Raw genomic sequence first — 20,424 nt, forward strand, 5'->3', positions numbered from 1 at the left:
CGGGGCGACGGAGCGCTTCATGGGATGCCCCCACCTGCCTTTCCCCAGCCTGCGCCCTCCCTGTGCTGTGGGGGGGCCCCGCACCGTGCCGTGCCGGCAGCTCTCCCTCCGGTGTAAGGCCGAGGAGCTTTTTGGGGACAAAAGGGGCCGCCCAGGGCACTTGGACAAACACTGGGCTGGATCCGACCCCACGCTTGGCTCCGAGCACACCCAGCATCGGTGCTGGAGGTGGGGCAGGCACAGGGGGTGCCGTGCCCAGGGCACCCAGAGCTGCCCCCATCCACGGGGCAGGGCTCCCACCTCGCCCTCCTCTCCCCGCCGCCCCCTCCAGCTCCATCCCACAGCCCCCGGGGGTGGCTCCCACGGCTCGGGCACGTCCCCGCTCACCGCCACGCCAAAGCCGAGCCCTCCCCGTCCTCCCCCATGGGGGAAAACCCCTCTGCGGGGTCGCGGCACGCGGGAGGGACCCGGGCTGGATGCACGCGAGCACTTTCCCCTGGGAAGAGGGGCCCTTCCCGGGGGGCTGCGTAGCCGAGGTGCGTGTGTCTGTGCGTGTTTGTGTGTGTGTGTGTGTGTGTGTGCACGCACGGGGCCCACGTGCTACGGGCTGGAAGGATTACAAGTCTACAAGAAGCAGCAGCCTCAAGAATCCAGCGTTGGTGGTGGTTTTTTGGGGAGGTTTTGGTGTTTCGGGCAGCATCGCGCGGCAGGGCCATGGGTAGGGTGGGAGCTGCGGCCCCATAGGAAGCCCCCCCACTGCTGGGCCCCCTTTTCTGTCTTCTTCCCCCATTTCTTTGGGTTGGGTGCCCCCACCCCCAGCAGGCACCTCAGCATCTCAGCAGGCGTTTCCGTCCTTTGTGCCGATCTTATCGGGGGAAGGAGGCAGCCAGGAAGGCAGAACCAACCCCCGTGTGCCCGCCCTGCGTCCCCGCTGCTCCACTCAGCCCTGGGGGGGTTTGGTTTTGGGTGCACCTGGGCAGGAGGTGCTGGGAGGGGGGCAGCAAACCCCCATAAAGGCTGCCCAAGGGTAAGGAGAGCTCTTTTCTCGGGACCTGCTCTGGTTTGGGCGTAGATAGGAGCCCGTTATCCAGCCTGCGAGATGCAGGGGGAAGAAACCAAACCCCCACAGCCCCCATGGAAAACCCCCTGAGCTGTCAGACGCCTCCAGCCGTGCTTTATTAAATGGGGATGCAGGAGGGGTCTGGCTGACCCGAAGCTGACAGCACAGCCTGACCCCACACAGCCCCTTCCCCATGGAGCTCGCCCCCTCTCCATCCCCGAGGTTTGGCTTTTCATTCTAGCCAGCACGGGGAGCAGGAGCCCTCAGCCCCTTCAAGCCCCATCGTTTGGGATTTTATAGGGCCAGGAACCCAGCTGGAAGCCCAGCACGCCCCCAGTCCCCACTGTGTTAGGGATCCCCAGGGGACGGGGACAGCTCCGCAGCACACCACAAATCCCACCAGGAACATTTTACCATGATAAAAAAATAACCCAAAACATATCAAAATCAGCAAAATTATTAGGATTTTCCTGGCAAGACAGGCTGCTTCCCCTGGCGGTGCTTTTGGCAAACCTCTCCAGATGCACACCAGAGGGGAAGGAGCACCAGCCCCAGCAGCATCCCTGCTGGCACTCCTGCTTAACCCCCTTGTGAGCCTCTTAAACCCCTTTGGAGCCTCCTGGCCCTCCCCTGCCCTCTGCTGACCACCCCTGCAGCAGCACTAAGGGAATTTACGCAGAAATATCTTTCCCACAGCACCTTCCAGATCGTGCACGCATGCACCCACCGCTAATAGCCTCAGGGCATCATTAGAAGGGGGTTAATTAATGCTCCCAGGCTGCTGGCGCAGGTGGAAGGAGGAACACCCTCCCTACAGCCTCCTTTCCCTGCACCAGGAGCCCCCAGCCCAATTTGTGGAGCAGATTTGGGGGAAAAACAAGCAAAAAGAAGCAGAAACACAGCCAGGGCGTAGCACAGCACAGCAAGAGCTGGCAGCTCCTTGATAGGGACACCAGAGGTGACCCCAACCTCATCAGGTAGGACACAGCCCCCCCAAAAAAAAAACAACAGGAGGAGGCCTGGGGCTGGGCTCAAATCTGTGGGTGGGGGCCACGGATTTAAAGTTATATCAGTGCCCTCGGGCCCCAGCACAGCCCCCAGGCAGGGATGTGCTAGTGGGGGGTGCTATGGGGTGGTATGGTGTGACCTGGCTGTGCCCTGGTGTTTGGGGAGAGGGGTACCAAGCCTGGGCGCAGAAAAGAGGTTAAAAGATGGCGTTTTGGGGGTGAAAAATAAAAGCAATTTAGGTTTATTTTGGGTGTTGTCTGCAACACGTCCCCAGCACGCCCCGCGGGCAGCAGCACCAGGAGCAGAGCGGGGCTGTTGTCCTGCGTGGCAGGGCGCACAAAGCCGTGCCTGTCACCCACGCAGCCTCACATGAGCGAGGTCTCCGGCCACCAACGCCACCCCAGCCCGGGCTGGGTGCCTCCAGCAGGGTCCAGCACAGCCCTGGGGGGTGTCACGCTGCACCGGGGGGCTCTGCAGCCCAGGATCCCCCTCCCAAGCCGGGCTGAGCAATGCAGCTGCCCTGCAGCCCCCTGCGATGCTGCTGCAGGCAGCAGGAGCCAAAGGGGCTGGGCTGAGAGCCAGCAGCTGCTGCCCCATGCGTTTTGGGGGGATCCCAGCTTTCCCCTGCTCCTGCTGGGGTCACTGCAGGGACATCAGAGCCTGCAGGTGCCCCGCCAGCTCCCCTGGTCCTGCTGCAGCCTCGGTGCTGGCTGGGGGAGGTGGGAGGGAGCCGGGGCTGCCAGGAGCAGCGCGGAGCTGCTTGCCCTGCATCCGCACCCGCAGCTCTGCTGCAAGGTCTGATCTCTGTGTCTGCGGCACGGGAGGGAAATTTGGGGAAATTGGCACCCCCGGAGCTGGGGTGCACTGAGCACCTCTCCCCAGCTCCCTGCAGCATCCAGCTCCAGCCCCGTGGGTGCTCCTTGCTCAGCACCTGCCCCCTGAGAGGGTCCCGGAGGGGGGCAAAGCCTCCCTCGGCGTTTGCAGGGGACAGCAGGGATGGAAGCTCCCCCAGGGAAAGGGGGTGAGTGCTGGAGCTGTCTAGCAGCGGGACCAGGTAGCGGTGCCCCCATCCCCCAGCATTAGCCAGGAAAATGGGGGCGATGACATTTCCGCAGCTGAAATGCAATCCCGGTGTCACCCTGCGCCCTGCGTGTCCCCGCGCTTGGCACGCAGCCCCCAGTGCGCACCGGCGGGGTCTCGCCCCCCCGTCCCCCCGCACCGTGGGCACCCAAAATCAGGGGGACAGGGTTGGCCTGGCGGTTGGCTCGGCGAGGGTGGGAGCACGGCTCTGACCCCGGGGGCCCGCGGCAGGCGGGGACTGGAGGCTTCTCGGTGACGTTGTGCCGAGGGGAGGAAGCAGCCGCACGGCAAGGGCGAGCGCACGGCCACGGGAGCGCCAGGAGCGTGCAGCGGGCGGCTGGTCCCCGCAGGCCTTGGAAGCACTCGTGAGTGTGCAGCGGTGTGCAAGGGGCTGAGGTGTGCAAGGGGCTGGGCTGGGGGGCAAAGCGACCGCATTTGGGGGAGAGGGGAGGCAGGAAGGGGGGCAGCCTTGGGTGGGGGCGCGCAACGCCAGCGGAGGGTCCCTCCGAGAGGTGGCTGCGGGGTGGGTGGGCACCCAGCCCCCTTTTATAATATTTTTATTATTTAAAAAATTATTTCTTTTTAATCAAAGCCTGGGGCTGTGCTGCGGAAAGAGGATTTGGGGGCGCTGCTGCGGGTTCGGGGCCCATGGGTGTGTCCCGGCCGGCCGGGGATGCGGCTTTGTCTGCTCCCGGAGCTGCAGCACTCGCAGCAGTGCCCGTCACCGAGCTGGAGCTGCCCTCCCCGTGGTGAAGCAGCCCAATTTCTGTCCCCACTGAAGTTCTGCTCGGGGAAAGGCACCGTGCACCGCCACCAAGGCGCTAAAAGCGCAGGGGACTTTTTGGCGCTGGGGTGGGGCAGGGGATGTCGGGGAGCTGCTTTGCCTCAGGGGGAGGATGGGGACGGCTGCTTTTGGCCCTGCAGAGCCCCGTTTCTGCCCCACGGGCTGGCCGAGGGGGGTGCTGGGCGTGCCACGGCCTCCATTGCGCTAGCGGTGCGGCCGTGCCAAATTGGTGCTGGGCTCCCGGGATGGGATCCCCCAACCCCAAGCCCTGGTGGGGCCACTGGGGTGTGGGGTACGGCAGGATCCGGCCAGCTGCAGCGGGCTGCAAGCTGTCGGGGGGAGAAAACAGGGTTTGGGGGAAAAAAAAAAAAAAAAGAGGTTTGGGGTAAAGGCTGCTCGCTCTGCAAAGGGCTGAGAGCAGCTGGGAAGCGGGGAGTGCCGCGGGTGGGGTGTGCATCCTTCAGGGCTTTTTGTCCAGGGGGACCCAGATGCAACCAGGGCCACTCCCTGGGTCCCTGTGGGTGCCAGACGCAGGGGGAGCCCCCGCAGCAGCGTCAGGAGCAGGGGACAGGGGCGCTGCAGGGGCTGGGTGTGGCAGGGGATCCTCCGCCGCTGCTGAGATGAGCCGGGAGGGCTCAGCCCCGCTGCTGCATGCAGCATCAAGGGGAAAAAAGGCAGGGGGGCTGCACTGCAGGGCTTTCTCCGTGATGCAGAGGGGTAAAGCTCATGAGAATCTGCATCGTTTGCAGATTAGGATCTCTGGTTCTCGTGGCTGCAGCAGCACAGGGGCACGAAAGGGTGGGGCTGAGCCCCCTGGCACCCCCCCAGCCGCCCGGCGCACTGCAGCCCTGCTGGGCACGCGGGGGGCTCGCCGAGCCCCAACCACCACGGAAGGACAGCCGAGGTGCACGGCTTCCCCATCCGAAAAGGGAAGGGCAGCGGGGAGGTGGGGGCAGCTCTGGTCTTCTGCAAAACTTCCTGCGCTCAGCCAGACGCCCGCAGAAACGTGTGGGGCAGGGGGTGCCCCGCGGCACCGGCTCGCCCGCCTCGGGTGCCCCCCGGTTCCGGCTCTCGCATGGGGTGAAGCTGGGGAAGCTCTGGTGCTCTCCCCTGCTTGCTCCCCAGCCGAAAATCCTCCCGGAGAGGCCTTGCTGCGCCTGGTGCTTCCTTGCAACGTGTCGAGGAGGGAGGCCGGGCGCTGGCTGGAGCTGGAAGGGGGACGGCGCTCGCGGCCGGAGGCGCTGAGCGGCTCGGATGACGTTCGGGGACTGGTTCCCAGCCACCCTCCATTTTCCAGCTGTTTCTCTCTTTCCGTCGGCTTTCTCCGAGCAAACCCTGCTGCCTGGGGACTTTCTCCCCGGGGGTGGGGACGCACGGAGGTGGCCGGCGGCTATAAACGGCACCGCTTGTAGAAAACAAGCCGCGGGTTACCCGAGAAACCGAGCTGCGTTTCCTGGGCTCGGCTCTGCTCGCTGGGCTGCCGGCAGCCTTCATTTGGTGTGTGGAAACCCAGGCAACGCCAGCGGGTGCTACCCAGCCCCGGAGGGCTTTCTCCAGATGTATTTAGAGCCTGGATGACCCCAGGATTTGGGGGGCTGCGGGGTGGGACCCCAGGAGCCAGGGGAGCGCGGTGGCGTGCAGCGAGGTCAGCGCTGCAGCACGGTCCCTGCGGAGGATGCTCGGCCCATTTCCACTTATTCAGCGCTTTCTTCCCCTCCCGGTTTGTCATCCCCCAGCTGGCAGGAAGCTGTGCGGGGGCACGTCTCTGCTGTGCCCAGCCTGTAGGGTCCCCGACTCGCTGCCTGGTGCCAGAAGCAGCTCGGGTCTCAATGCAGCTCACATCTGGGGAGCCCCGTCCCCATCCCAGGGGTGGGGGTGCCCAGGGTGCAGAGGGGTCGTTTTGCTCACATCTGCTTTTCTCCTCCCTCCTGCAGCTCCTCCGTGCCCTCGGCCCTGTGATCCCCGGCCCCACAAGCCATGGCACCCAAAGGAAAGGTACGGACGGGGGAGGCCGGTGGGGGCAGCAAAAAAATCCCTTTGGGGCCACGGCGGGATGGGAGAGAGAAACGGGGCTGTGGGACGGGGAGGAGGACGGACATTGCGCTGGGATTTGGGCTTCAGCTGGGGACAAACCCCGTTTGTGTCCCAGCCTGCTGCAAGCCCTCCAGCCTGGGGGGTTTCTCCCCCCTCCAGGCTTGGGGCTGAGCGAGGCAGCAGCTGCCCGAGCAGGTGTCCCCATCCCGGCGTGGGAGGGAAGCCGCGGCTGGGCAGCTGTCACCAGCTCCCCGTTCCCTTGAGAAAACCCACGGTTATCACCCCGGGTGCAATTAACCACGGCTCCCCCCCGGCTGATGAGGGGACGGAGGCCTCTAGGTGGGGAAACCGAGGACCCCTGGGGGGGTCCCGAGCCCTCGGAGCCGTGCTGCGGGGTGGGAGCGGAGCCACGCCGGGAATTTTGCCTCCGCCTGCTCGGCCCCAGCCGAGATTATTTTTAGCTGCGAGGTCCCAGACAGGCTGGGATGAGTCAGAGGCTGGAGGAGGGGACGTGGGGGGCCCCCGAGCCGCTGCAGCAGGGGGATGGAAGGGGTGGAAGGGACGGAGGCGTGGGGAGGGCGCAACCTCGGGGTGCTGCTGCCCTGCTGCGTAATGCTTCTGCACCTCCTGGACCCGTTCCCACGGGTGCAGGGGGTGATGCTCAGCGCTCAGCTCCTGCCTGAGTTTCCCTCACCCCCGGCTGCTCACCGGGCAGGGCTGCAGCCCTGCTCCCCCGGGAGACCCCAGCACCCCCCGGCCACCCTCGTCCCTTCCTTATTGCCTCCGGGCGCCTCCTTTGCCTTGCAAATCTTTATCAATTGCCTTGCAAATCCTTATCAAGGCTGAGCAGGGGAGGTGTGGGAAGGGCTGACGGGAAGCGGGGCTAAATGCAGCCCTCCAGTAAACCTGCAACACAATCTGTCCCCGGGCCTGCACGCCTCCTCCCCAAGGACAGCTGGCCTGGCACCCGCCACGGGGGACAGCAGGGCTGGCAGCACCTCCCGGGAGGGCGAGGAGCCTGGAAAATAGAGCCAGAAAAACACAGGCGGGCTGCTCCTGTTTTCCTCCAGGCCCTGCCTGCGATGTGATGTGCTGGGGCTCCCTCGGGTTCATTCCCGGAGGCACCCCCTGGGTTGGGGATGCCGGCCGCTGTCCTGCCCCGCTGCGGGAATTCCCAGCGGGAGGGTTTCTGTTCGGCTGTCCCCACGCCGGGGTCAAGCAGGGCCGTGTCTGGTTCCTTCTGCTGAGCCCCCGCGGGTGGTTTCACATCTGCTTCCAGCCAGGGACGGTGCTGGTCTCGTGCAGGGTCTGGTGCTGTGCTCATCCGGGGTAAATTCGGCGCTCAGGCGGGCTGTTTGCAGCCCTGCTGCTTCTCAGGGCTTTCTGTTTAGCAGCTCGTGGGGATTTGTAGATTTGTCTCACTGCCCAGACCCCATGTGGAGCCTGCTCCTACTCATCGTCCTGAGGGTTTCCCTGCTCGCCGCGGGTGGCGGAGGAACGACTTCCCCTCCTTTGCTTTGAATCCGACGCCTCTAATTCCTCGTGGCTGCATTGCAGGGGGCTGGCCCCGGTCCCTGCCTTCAGGGCCTCTCCCTGGGGTCCCCCTCTTGTGCCCGAGGCTGAGCTCTGCCTCCTCCAACCCTTCTGCTCCGTCCCCCTGCATCTCCTCACCTCCTCTCCCCAGGTCTACAGGGGCTCGGTGAAGGAGTTCCCGGGTTTCGATGCCAGCCAGGACGCAGAGGCCCTGTACAATGCCATGAAGGGATTGGGTACGGATGGCTTAGCAGCGTGCCAGGCCCCCTGGCTCCCCCTCCTCTTCCTCCCTGTGCTGCCCCTTGGCTCTGCTTCTCCTCCTGCCCCAGCCGGGAGCGGTTTTGGGCACGGCAGGACCATGATGCTGAGCCCAGAGGGGGGTGAGAGCCAGCCGTGAGGCCGAAGGCAGCACCCAGCCGTCTGTCCCCCGCAGGCAGTGACAAGGAGGCCATCCTCGACCTCATCACATCCCGGAGCAACAAGCAGCGCGTGGAGATCTGCCAGGCCTACAAGTCCCTCTACGGGAAGGTAACGGCAGGGACCGTCCCAAATCCGTGCCCCAAAAGCGAGCTGCAGGGGCTGCCACCCACGAGCCGTGGCCACGCTGGGAGATGCTCCCCTGCTGCGGAGCTAAAGGGGTCCCAGCCCCTTCCTCCTCATCCTCCTCCTCCTCTTCATCCTCCTCCTCCTCCTCCAGGACCTCATCGCCGACCTCAAGTACGAGCTGACGGGCAAGTTCGAGCGGCTGATCGTCAGCCTGATGCGGCCCCCAGCCTACAGTGATGCCAAGGAGATTAAAGATGCCATCGGGGTAAGGGCAGGGTCAGCCCCCCGGGACCCCTCTGGGGATTCCCAGCCCATCCCACAGCTCACCGGGCTGCGTCTCTGCCCGCAGGGCCTCGGCACGGACGAGAAGTGCCTGATCGAGATCCTCGCCTCCCGCACCAACCAGGAGATCCACGACCTGGTGGCCGCCTACAAGGACGGTGAGGGCTGGGGAAGGGCAGGGGCTGCCCCGTGTCCCCTGGGGGGCAGAGTTAATGGGATCCGGCTCCCCGAGCCCTGATCTTTTTCCTCTTCCACCAGCCTACGAGAGAGACCTGGAGGCCGACATCGTTGGAGACACGTCGGGGCACTTCAAGAAGATGCTGGTGGTTCTGCTGCAGGTATGTCCGTCTGTCCGGACCCTGCTGGTGATGGGGGACCGAGTTCAGCAGGGCTGAGCCCGTGGCTGTCCCGCAGGGCGCCAGGGAGGAGGACGACGTGGTGAGCGAGGACCTGGTGGAGCAGGATGCCAAGGTGAGGCTTCGCGGGTGCCATCCGGGCTGGGATGGGGCTGGATGGACCCGGAGCTTTGGTGGGCAGTGGGGCAGAGCCCTGTGCGAGCAGAGCCCTGATTTGGGTCCTCTCCATCCCTCTCCATCCCACCAGGACCTGCTGGAGGCCGGCGAGCTGAAGTGGGGCACGGACGAGGCGCAGTTCATCTACATCCTGGGCCGGCGGAGCAAGCAGCACCTCCGCATGGGTGAGCGCCTCCTCCTGCAGGGCTCGGGCACCTTCCCCTGCCAAGGCCACCCGCCTGGTCCCCTGGGCTCCTCTGCCAGCTGCTGGGGTGCCCTGCGTGCCCCACGAGGGCTCGTGGGGCTGGGCTGAGAGGTGGGGACGCCCAAGCCACCGGGACACCCTGCCCGTGTGCCCCAAGGGGATGCTGGCCCCGCTGCTGGCCGTCCCCAAAGGGCTCAGAGGCTTTGTCTGCTCTCATCCCGCAGTCTTTAACGAGTACCTGAAGATTTCGGGGAAGCCCATCGAGAGGAGCATCAAGGGAGAGCTCTCTGGAGACTTCGAAAAGCTGATGCTGGCAGTGGGTATGTTGGCACGGGGGGCAGATGTGCTGTCGTTGGGCTGTGCTGGGCAGTGGGCAGGGGTGCTGGGGTCCCTCCCCTCACTTTGCCCGTTTCCCCTGCAGTGAAGTGCATCAGGAGCACGGCGGAGTACTTTGCCGAGAGGCTCTACAAGGCCATGAAGGTGGGTGCCTCGTCCCAGCCCCAGGAGAGCTCCCCTCGCCACGCTGTGCACGGGACCTGCGTGTCCTGGGCTCTCTGCTCTTCCTCATTCAGACCCGGGGCTGAGGGGCAAATCCGATAGCACCCCAAATCCGAGCACCCTCCCCAAGCCCCCTTGCAGGCAGGACCGAGCGGGTTTGCTGTTCTGGGGCTTGACGTGGGGGCTCCTCCCGTGCAGGGGCTGGGCACGAGGGACAACACGCTGATCCGCATCATGGTGTCCCGCAGCGAGATCGACATGCTGGACATCCGGGAGGTGTTCAGGACCAAGTACGAGAAGTCTCTCTACAACATGATCAAGGTGAGGCTCGGGGCTTCCCGGCCTCCCTCCCCACACTGAGCCCCCTCCTCAGCCCCGGTGCTGGGGGTCCAGCTGGGAGGAGGCAGCTGGGGGAGCCCCTTTCTCCCCGTGCCCTCCCCACGGCACCATCCCGTACCCATGGCACCATCCCGTACCCATGGCACCATCCCATGCCCATGGCACGTCCCTGCCACGCACCCTTCTCACTCTTGCTCCTTTCCAGGAGGACACCTCCGGGGAGTACAAGAAGGCGCTGCTGAAGCTGTGCGGAGGGGACGATGAGTAAGACCTCCCGTCACCCCCCCGTGCACCCCTCCTTGTCCCCACGGCACAAACCTCCGGGCTGAATCCTGGCAGAGCTGGTGCCGTGGTCGGTCCCCCCGTGCCCAGCACCCAGCGGGTGCAAAACCCTTTTTGGCCAGGCTTTCTGGGGGATGGGGCAACCTCTCCGCAGGGCGCAGCTCACCGCCCGTCCCCCCTTGCCCTCCCCTTGCAGTGCCGCGGGCGAGTTCTTCCCCGAGGCGGCGCAGGTGGCCTACCAGATGTGGGAGCACAGCGCGTTGGCCAAAGTCAAGGTCAGCACCCCCAGACCACCCCTGAGCCCCCCCCTCCACTCGCCACCGCCGCCAGCTTTTGGGACCCGGCCGCTCCTCTGCGCCGCGGGGCACGGCCACCCCGCTCCCTGCCTCTCGCTCTGCGCCTTCTCTCTCCGCACTTCTGGCTCTTCGGTTCCTCGGGCGTGAGGTCGGCATGGCGTAAGCCTCGGAGGCTGCCCGGCCTCTGCACCACCACTGCGGGCTCCACTAACTCCTCTTTCTGAAGCCTCTCTCTCGCTGTGGCAGCGGGTCCCGCATGCGCCCCGGGCACCCACCCCACGGCAGGGTAGCGCAGGAGGGCGCAGACACAAAGCTGGAACCCTTTCCGCGCCCTCTCCTGGCTCTCAGCTGCTGCACCCAGCTCTCCCCGAGGTGCCTCAGCACGGGCACGGCACCGAGCAGCGCTGCGGGACTCCGGGGACTGCCTGCAGCCTCCTCCCCACCCTCTGCCCGCCTGGCTGCGGCGTGCCCTCGGATGGAGGGGCCGCCCAGGTGGCGGGGACGTCCTCCCCCAGCCCCAGGTGCTCGCACTAACCTCACCACCCGCTTGCGCATCGCCTCTCCGGGCGGCACCGTCCCCGCATCCGTCCCCCCCCCCCCGCTGCCACCACCCCGCTGTCTCGGGGCAGCCCCCGACCCCTCTGTGCCCCGCAGCTCCAAGGCACCGTGCAGCCCGCCGCCAGCTTCAACGACGACGGTGACGCGCAGGTGCTGAGGAAGGCGATGAAGGGTCTGGGTAAGCAGCAGCCCCTTCTGCTGGCACCACGGGGAGATGCTCCCCGACAGATTGGGGCAGAAAATTCACACAGGGGGATGAGGAGCTGTGGGTGGGTGGCGGTGTGCCCGGTTGTGGCCTCGGGGCTGCAGCTCTCGCTGCTGTCCTTGCAGGCACGGATGAAGGGGCCATCATCGACGTGGTGACGAAGAGGAGCAACGCCCAGAGGCAGCAGATCATTAAGGCTTACAAGGCTCACTACGGCAGGGTACGGCTGGCCCCGCTCCCACCCCACCGCCCGCGTCCTTCCCCCTCCAACTTCCTTCCCTCACTGAAAGAAATCCTGCTGGGGCCGTGGTGGGCGGCCCTGCTGTGCCCCATAACGACTCCCCCATGGCAGAATGAGGTTTTCCGAGCTGCCTCCCACTCGGGGTGCACCAGCAGCCCCAGGGAACATCCCTTCCCCTTTGTTTTTCCCCATCCTGGAGGCCTCCAGAGCCAGCGTGTCCCCAAACCCCCCCTGAATGTGACCTTAAGCAGCCCCAAGGTCTTCCCAAAAGCCTCCCCCCTCCCTACTTCTCTCCCCACTGTTCTCCCTGCTGTCACCTCGCTCCGTCCCCATGAAGGATCGGGGCTGTGAAACACCCGAATGCCTTTGCAGGACCTGATGGCGGACCTGAAATCGGAGCTGTCGGGCAGCTTGGCCAAGCTGATCCTGGGGCTCATGCTGACGCCGGCGCAGTACGACGCCAAGCAGCTCAGGAAGGCTGTGGAGGTAACTGCGGGAGCGATGCGAGCGGCTCCAGCCTGCCCAGATCGAGTGGTTTTACACCATCCATGGCAAAAGCGGGGTAGGGGAGATGTTGGCTGGATGCTGCAGGCTTTTGGCACGCTGTGGCACTGGGGTTGGAGCAGCTCATCCTTGGGGGGCACCAGCGGGGTGATGCCGTGGTGTCCCCATGCAGCCCTGGCACCCCACATCCCACATCCCACCCCCATAACCCACCCCGCTCTCTTGCAGGGGGCCGGCACGGATGAGAGCGTCCTCATCGAGATCATGGCCACGAGGAACAACCAGGAGATCGCGGCTATCAACGAGGCGTACCAGCAGGGTACGGCACGGGGGGAGCACGGGGGGCACCGAGGGGCATCCTCAAACCCATCCCGTGGTCTGGTGGGCGGTGGACCCGCAGCCGGGGTGCAGTTCTCAGCTTTCCCCCCCTGTCCGCAGCCTACCACAAGCGCCTGGAGGACGACCTGAGCTCCGACACCTCGGGCCATTTCAAGAGGATTCTCGTCTCCCTGGCTCTGGTACGGGGATGGGCCCCTGCGTGCTGCGGGGAGGGTTTGGGGGACGTGGTTTGGAGAAGACAGAGCACGGGAGCACTTGGTGGGCACCTCCCAGATGTCCTCTCCATGATTTCTGTATCCAACCACAGGGCAACCGCGATGAGGGGCCGGAGAACCTCACCCAGGCACACGAAGATGCCAAGGTAAGGAGCTTTTTTAATTACTTATTATTTATTATTATATTTTGCGCCCCGAACCCCGAGCGTATTGCATCCCCAGGGCAGCACACGGTGCTAAAATCTGGGACTTCAGCTCCGGAGGCAGCCCTGGGCTGGCCTGCAGGAGGCACCCACGTCCGTGCGGTGCATGGGATAACCCCGCAGCTCCGGCTGCTTTGCACTTCAACCCAAAAAAACCCTCACATCCTGAGCTGAGTGAGCCAGGACTGGAAGACACTGAGGCACCAGGAGTGCTGGGCCCATTGCCTGGCTCAGCTTTGGTTTCGGCTGCCGGCAGAGGGAGCGGTGCTTGGCTGGCCGCGCGCTGCAGAGAAAGAGAGAGCCAGGAACGACACGCACACGGGGACGAGCCAGGCGGGCAGCGAGCTGTCCCAGCCCCAGCTGGTCTTTTCCTGGCAAAGCCACCCCGGGCAGGCTGGTGGGAAGCAGCTGGGGGTTGTTTTCAGCCAGCCCTGCCCCGGGCAGCGTTCCCATAGGGCCCCGTTGGCCGCGGTGCTGGGGTCACACAAGGATGCTCCCCGAGGAGCATCGGGCTGGTACCCAAGCCCCAGGGGTGTGGGGCTCGCTTTGCATGGCCAAACCCCCTCCCGACAGCCAGCGGTGCTGGGACAGATCAGGCTGACCCCTGGGAGAGGTCATTTTAGGGGTTTTGGCTAGAATTCCCCCACTTTGTCAGGGGAGGATAAAGGTTGTGCAGCACCTTCTGACCCTGTTGTCTTCCTGTCTCTCTCTCTCTCTCCACCAGGTTGTTGCTGAGACCCTGGTGAGTGCCTGCCCTTTGCCTTGCACATGGCTGGGGGGGGATGCTGCGGTCCCTGGGTGCGGGGCTGGGGCTGGGGAGCAGCCCCAATACCCGGCTCCTCCGGCCACGCTCGGGGCTGCAGGGTCCATAAGTGAGGATGGGGAAAATAAAAAAGGATTTTGATTTTTTCTCCCATAAAACCCAGAGCACACTGTCTCTTCTCCCAGATAGCGTGGTGGTGCAGCTTCACACCTTCACATCCATGCACAGAAAATGCCATTTAGCTCCCCCAAAAAGCCCATAAGAGGCCACCCACCCCATTCAGGACCCGCTGTCCCGGGAGGAGCCGCCTGGCGTCCCTTCCCCTGTCCCCTACACCCATCCCCTTGTCCCCCCTCCTCACTGTTGATTCCTCTCCCAGAAACTCGCCGACGTCTCCAGCAATGACTCCAGCGACTCCCTGGAGACCCGCTTCCTCAGCATCCTCTGCACCCGCAGCTACCCCCAGCTCCGCAGAGGTAGGGTCACCGCGCTCAGCACCCACGGGTCCTGGGTTGGATGTCCCCACGGGTGACACCCGGTGTCCCCACGGATGATGGGGGCAAGGTGGCAGGAGGACAAGGCACAACCCTACATTTGGGGAGGCTGGTTGAGGTCACCCACACCCGCGTGGTCCAAAAACCTCCACGGCTGGGGCTCGGGTCCCCTGGGAGCGTTGGGGCTGGGACGAGCGGCTCGGCGGTGACCCCCCCTTTTATCCCCCCCTCTTTTTTCCCCCGTAGTGTTTCAGGAGTTCATCAAAATGACCAACCACGACGTGGAGCACGCCATCAAGAAGCGGATGTCAGGGGACGTGAGGGACGCCTTCGTGGCCATCGGTCAGTGACGGGCACGGGGCAGCAGCCCCCTCGCCTGCCCCTGCCAAGCACATCCCCACACGTCCCTGCTTCTTTGGGACCAGCATGGAATGGGGTTGGGGTGTTTATTGGGGCCGTGCCTATGCCCCTGTACCGAGCAGGGGCGCAGCTCCCGGCTGGGACGTGTCCCATGGGTGCCCCGAGCCCACCCCGTCCCCGCTGTGTGTTGCAGTGCGCAGCGTGAAGAACAAGCCGGCCTTCTTCGCCGACAAGCTCTACAAGTCCATGAAGGTGTGTGCGGGCTCTCATGCAGAGGGAGGGGGCTGTAGGGCCTCTGGGGCTCTGGGTTAACCCCCCAGCAGCAATGGGGCTTGGCCTCCCGCTGTCCCCACGGAGCAGGGCTGAGCTCAGAGCGATTCCACATCAATTTTCTGGATAAATGTGGGACGGGGCAGCTCGTGCTGTGCCAGCAGCACGTCTCCAAGGGGACAGCTCCGGCTTGGGCTGTGCCGGAGGAGCCACGAGGGTCCTGGACTGTGTTTTTTGGGGTTATATGCTCGAGCTCCTCTCCGCAGGGTGCCGGCACGGATGAGAGGACCCTGACCCGCATCATGATCTCCCGGAGCGAGATCGACCTGCTCAACATCCGCGCCGAGTTCGTGGACCTGTTCGACAAATCCCTGCACCATATGATCGAGGTGAGGGCACAGGGACACCCCTCTCGGGCTCGGCACCATCTCCAGCCTGGCCCCCGAGCCCTGGGCAGGGGCTCCAGGACCAGAGGTGGTGGTGCTGAGCCTGCTCTGCCCCCTGCAGAAGGACACCTCCGGCGACTACCGCATGGCTCTGCTGGCCCTGTGCGGAGGGGAGGACTAGGGGGCCGCGCCAGCCCCGACTTCTTCTGAGCCAGCAGCACGCACACAGCCACCGCCTGGGCCTCACTGCAGCTTCGGGGGCTTGGGGGGGTCGCTGGGGACCCCTGTGAGCCCCCCTCACTTGGAGCGGCACCGCATCGCAAGGAGGGAGGGGAGCCTCGGGGAGGGGGGGTCACCGTCTGTCTGTCTCGGTGCAGAGTAATTCGTACCCAAACGTGCCACTTAACCCAGGAATATTTACCCGCGGGGGCAAGACGGTTTTCGGTCTGGTGAATAAAACCTTACTGTCGCTGAGCGGGGGGTGAGAGCAGCCCCTATGGTTGGTTGGGATGGGGCCGGTGCGGGGTCCCGGCGGCTCCGTGCTGCTGCAGGCAGAGCTGGGGAGGGGGGACCAAGCTCCCCAAAACCCCCTGAGGCCCCCCGAGCGGCACCAGGCCAGGCACAGGGGTTGGAAACGTGCCTAGGGCTGTCCCCGAGAGCTCCAGGCCGTGCCTCTGAAAGCCCCTGGCAGGTTTCGTGCTGCTCCCCTGCAGGCTGCGGTCAGGGGCTGGGCTCTCGTGCGGATGAGGCTTGTTATAAACCAGAGATAGAAATCAGACTCGATGGCACCCACTCGCCCTCGCAGACGGTTTCCTGTGCTTTCAAGTTGCCACGGAGGCAGCCGGAGCACACATGCCACAGAGGCTACACCCCCAGCCAGTTTGTGTTTGCGCTTCCCCCGGCTCCCAGAGGAAAGAACTGGAATTTCCAAAAGCGGGAAATTCCAGCGCTTTCAATTGTTTCCAAGCCCGAACAAAAAGCCTTCAATACCCGCGTTTTCCTCAAAAAAAACAGCCCGCTGAGGGAAGGTTCACCTTCCAAAATAGCAAAGGGGCACGGGGAATAGGAACAGCGCTGCTCCAGCACCTCAAACCCCGCCGGGGTCGGGAGGCAGCAGCGTGCACAAACCACAGCAGCCAAAAGGCCTCGGCGTGGGGTGGCTGCACTCAGCCTGCCCTTGGTGCCCTCCTGTAAAACATCGTGCCACAAACACGCTTTTCTCGGGGCTGAATAACCCCAAAGAGGCTTTTTCGCCCTCTGGTAGGGGTTTGGGCTCCTCGATGTTCGCTGTGGGTGGAGGTTACCCACCCCTCAGCAGCTCGTGTTTTGGTGGGGAGCTGCCGCAAGGGCTGCGAGCAGAGCACGAGGGTGCTTTGAAGGGAGGATATGACCCTGATCCTCATCTGCCCAGCTCTTCCCGGGGCACAGCACCGTAACGGTGCAATCCTGATGGAGAGGGACCGGGGGGAGCAGAGCTGGTCCCATCCAGGCTGCGCACTGGGAGCTGTGCTGGCCCTGGGCAGCCCCTGCAGCCCCTTCCAGGCTGTGCCATAAACCCGTGATGGGTGATTCCATCGCTCACAGCCTCTTGGAGCCCCAGCACCCCACTAAGGGCCATATCCCCGCCAGCCCCCCCTCCAGAAGCCCGGCTGACCCGGGCACCCCGCTCCCTCCACACCAGGAATTCCCCTGGCACCCGCTGCCGCTCACCGCAAGGCCAGCGAGATAGCAGAGTCACGGCGTGTTTGGGGACAGGGAGGGAGAGCGAGATGGGATTTCCTCCTCCGAGGAACTCCCTGCCCTGGAAGAGCTCTCCTGGCAAGCCCTGCTGCCCAAACCCCTCCGTCTCGCTTCCTGCGCCCTCCAGCAGCTGCTCTTGCAGCTGGGGCAGAGGACAGCCAGCAAGGTTTTAATTGCTGCGAGTGCCCAGAAACAGCGTTTGGGATGGATCGAGTGGAACCTGGAGCCAGGGGAACTGCGACGAGGGAGGGCAGAATGCTCAATGCTTGTGTGTTGTTTCATGCACAGACTGCTGACTAGAAATGTGTACTAACTGGCAAAATCTTTAATCGAGTACGAATTTCCCAATCTGGGACTGTTTAGCCCACGACAAGCCTCCACACAGGGCAGGTCACAGAGCCTTCAGACGAGGCGGCTTCAGCCCTGCAGCACCCCGGCTCTGCAGGAAAAAAAGAAAAAGACCCGTGTTGCACTGCAGGAACATCTTTCCACCCGTGGGATCCAGCCCGTGGCAAATGGCAACACGGGAACAAGAGGACAAAATGTCAGGGCCAGGGGCCTGCAGCCCTGCACTGCCCAGCTAGGTTTCACCGGTTGCGACATCCAAAAAACCCCACGAGCCCTCGTTGTGTGTGCAGAGGGTCAGATCCTTGCCTCTGAGTCAGCTCCAGATCCTCTTTGGTACCGTACCTGAGAGGGGCAGGCACACGGATGCTGCCATCCCAGTGAGATGCTCCCGATTTTCACCCACCGTGCTCCCCATCCCCTGCAAGGGGGAAACTCCTCGAGTCCTGAGAGTTATTCCTCCAGCTTTTTTTCTTCCCGGGACAGAGGAGGAGGAAGCGGCGCTGCCTGCACATCTGCGTGCTGCTCGGCGGTGGGTGCTCCCCACGGCGAGCTGAGGCTGGGAAGCGGCCGAGCGATTGCAAGGGGATGAGACACGGCCTGGGCAGAGAGGGAGAGGGGAAAATCCCCTCTGTTGAAGCACGACGTTGGGATTCCGAATCATCGGAAGCTTAAAGCACGCCAAACCATCTTGGAGCGCTCCTGGGGCCTGGCTCCTGGAAGCTCTCGGGGTGTCCACAAGCTGCTGCGTCCAAAAAGAGGGCGAAACGAGGCAGGTGACAGCAGCCTTGGGACATCCCCACATCCACGAGAAGCCACAGGGCAGCCCCGAAGAAGGCAGGGGGCTGCGGGAGGCCTGGAGGAGCAGGATCCCTCCCCGACATCTCCCTGCACCGTCCCCCCACCAAGCTCTCTCCCACCCGAAGCCCTCCCGGCAGCCCACCGCCCCAGCACCTCTCCCCCTCGCCCTCCCAGACCCCCCAGGTTAATTGGAGTTGCTGATTTGCATAGGCAGCAGATCACAGCCTTCTGGAAATCCCCTGCTGCGGCCGGAGCTTCCTCCCCGGGCTCTTGCAGCGTCATCGTCGTCCTTCTGCTTTCCTTCCCCCGGCAGGGTACCGGGATGCGGCAGGTCAGTGCGGTGTCAGCAGCAGCCCCCAGCAAAACCCCACTGCTGCTGCCCACGGGCACCCTCGTGAGGACCTAAACCCACAAGGGTCCCAGGCAGATCTAACCCAGAAGGGGTCCCGGGGCCCCGCAGAGATCCGGCAGCCGCCGGCACGGCCACCCGGGGTGCCCGATCCCATCGTCTCCATGGGGTGAATGCACTCAGCTCGCCTGGCGGCATTTAGGGCAGGATTTCTTGGGTGCTGCGGGCTGCTGCTCGCTGAGGAGGGCGAACCCAAAGGGAACGTAACCCTAAAATGAGCAGAGGGCAGGAGGATTGCTCCCACAGGCTGCCCACGCTCTCACCCCGCCGCAGCACGGGCTGGCCCCGCAGGAACCAGCAGCAATGACAGTGCCTTCACGTGCACCAGGCTGAGGCTCCCCCCAAAAAAAACCCTGGTGTGTAAAAGCAGCAGCTGTGAGCTCATCCCCAGAGCTGCTCCTGCTCGCCCGTGAATCACGGCCACCGTTAGGTGAGCCCCGTGAGCACCGAGGGACCGGGGGAATGAGGAAGAAGCGATGGGACGAGAAAGCTCTGCTGTCAGCCGGCCCCACACAGGCGGAAATTTGTCCCAGCCAGCCTGGGGGTGACCCAGGAACGCAGAGAGCAGCCGGGGAAAGTGGAGAGCTGTTTGAGGGGGCAGAGCAGGGTCCCCCGTCCTCCTGGCCCTATTGCAGGAGGGATGTGCCTGGCATGTCCCCAGTGGAGATGTCAGCTCCCCCAGGCTTTCAGGGGTAACTCAGGACCACGGGTGAGGAGCTCAGCAGCTGGGTTCAGGCTCTCTCAGATAAACATTTCAGCCTGGGGTGTTTATTCCAGCTCCAGCTTTAGTTGTGAGCACCTCAGTGCACGGTCCTTGTGTCTGGCACACCAGCCTGCCTTCACCAGCAGGCACAGCTCCTCCCTGCTGCCCCACGGAGCATCCTCCTATTTCAGATGGCCAAAAAGGGGACAGAAACACATGGGGGACAACGACAGCGCCTCTTGCAAGCTGCAGCAGGTTCCCTGGGGATAAGCACCCAGCGTTTGCAAACCTGCAGCCACTCAAAGGCAACCCAAGTGATGCAAGCCGCTCCTCCAGCAGTCCCTTGGTGAATCACAGCCTCCCCGGCAGCCCCCTCCCTGCCTGCGCTGGCTGACTAAGCCCTCGCACCCCTTGGATTGGGAGGAATGGCACGGGAGAGCCCTTTAAGCGCTGCCTGGCTGCCTATCAAAACCACGCAGAGGCTGTCTGGGGCCTCCATCATGGGGAATTCCCCTTCTCCATGCCTAAAAGTAAACTCAGCTGGGCCGGGCTCCTGCAGTCGGGGATCGCAGCCGGAGGGTGCCTGCACCAAAGGGCTCGTGGGCTCCTGTCCCCTTCCCCGAGCCCCTCCGCGCCCGGCCGGGTGAGTAGCACGCAGCTTCGTTCGGTGGGCAACGGGATGGGGAAGGGGGGGATCGCAAGAAGTTTTTCGGCCCCCAGCCCCAAAGCTCTGCAGATCAGCTCTCCAGGTCACCCCTCCTGCCCTCGGAGGAACAGGACTGGGTTTGGCTCTTTTTTTTTGCTGGAGGGAAATGTGGTATCAACGGGATGCTTTCTGGGTGCATGGGATTGCAAACCCTCAGAAAACCCTCTGAAGGCGGGTTTTCTGAGGGTTTGCAGAACAAGATTGGGCCTCTGAGGTAAAACCAGTAATTTGGGGAAGAATTGGGGGAGATGTTGCCTGTTCAGGGGTGCCTGGCTGAGGAGCACAGCCCCGTCCCCACGGCACCAGCACCCCGACCAGCACCTCGGGGTGCCAGCACCTGCCCAGCTGCCTCAAACCCCAGCAGGGCTTCAAGGGCGACATCCTGCTCAGATGGAAGAACATGCAGGGAAAGGAATTTGTGTTTTAAAAAGCTTTATAACCCAGAGAGCAGCCCAAGACCTCAAATTAGCGAGGAACAATGGAAGCGAGCAAAGAATAGGGCTGGGACAGCTGGAAACAGCACAAGCCCCACGAAGGCCACCTCGGAGAGCACAACTGTATACAGAAAGGAAGCAATGTGAGGGCACAGGCTTAGTATGGGGCTTCTCCACTTTATTATTTTTATTTTTGAATACCCTTGTGGTAAAATAGGGGCAGGTGAGGCAGGCAGGTAGCATCTGAGCGAGCTCCAGAGCCCCGCAGGAGCCTGAAGGCATTCCCCAC

General features: G+C 64.0%; 1 protein-coding gene across 3 annotated transcripts; it reads left to right on the forward strand.

Moving 5' to 3' along the window:
* Positions 1 to 3,280: 3,280 nt before the first annotated feature.
* Positions 3,281 to 15,440, forward strand: ANXA6 (annexin A6). 3 transcript variants are annotated; one of them, XM_084295075.1, is made up of 26 exons: positions 3,282 to 3,544; positions 5,867 to 5,927; positions 7,651 to 7,735; positions 7,933 to 8,027; positions 8,197 to 8,310; positions 8,395 to 8,485; positions 8,586 to 8,665; positions 8,742 to 8,798; positions 8,931 to 9,024; positions 9,269 to 9,364; positions 9,466 to 9,524; positions 9,741 to 9,863; positions 10,087 to 10,145; positions 10,360 to 10,438; positions 11,114 to 11,195; positions 11,348 to 11,442; positions 11,836 to 11,949; positions 12,196 to 12,286; positions 12,406 to 12,485; positions 12,614 to 12,667; positions 13,449 to 13,466; positions 13,867 to 13,963; positions 14,228 to 14,323; positions 14,535 to 14,593; positions 14,878 to 15,000; positions 15,119 to 15,440. In XM_084295075.1, exons 2-26 carry the CDS (start codon positions 5,910 to 5,912, stop codon positions 15,176 to 15,178), a joined length of 2,019 nt encoding a protein of 672 aa, XP_084151201.1. In that variant the 5' UTR covers positions 3,282 to 3,544; positions 5,867 to 5,909; the 3' UTR covers positions 15,179 to 15,440. The 3 variants fall into 3 exon arrangements, with proteins under 3 accessions (XP_084151202.1, XP_084151201.1, XP_084151200.1); XM_084295074.1 differs by having other exon boundaries at positions 3,282 to 3,513; XM_084295076.1 differs by lacking the exon at positions 13,449 to 13,466 and having other exon boundaries at positions 3,281 to 3,513.
* The last annotated feature ends 4,984 nt before the right edge of the window (positions 15,441 to 20,424 follow it).

Source organism: Netta rufina (genome assembly GCF_964035555.1).
Source record: "Netta rufina genome assembly, chromosome: 14".
NCBI lineage: Eukaryota > Metazoa > Chordata > Aves > Anseriformes > Anatidae > Netta > Netta rufina.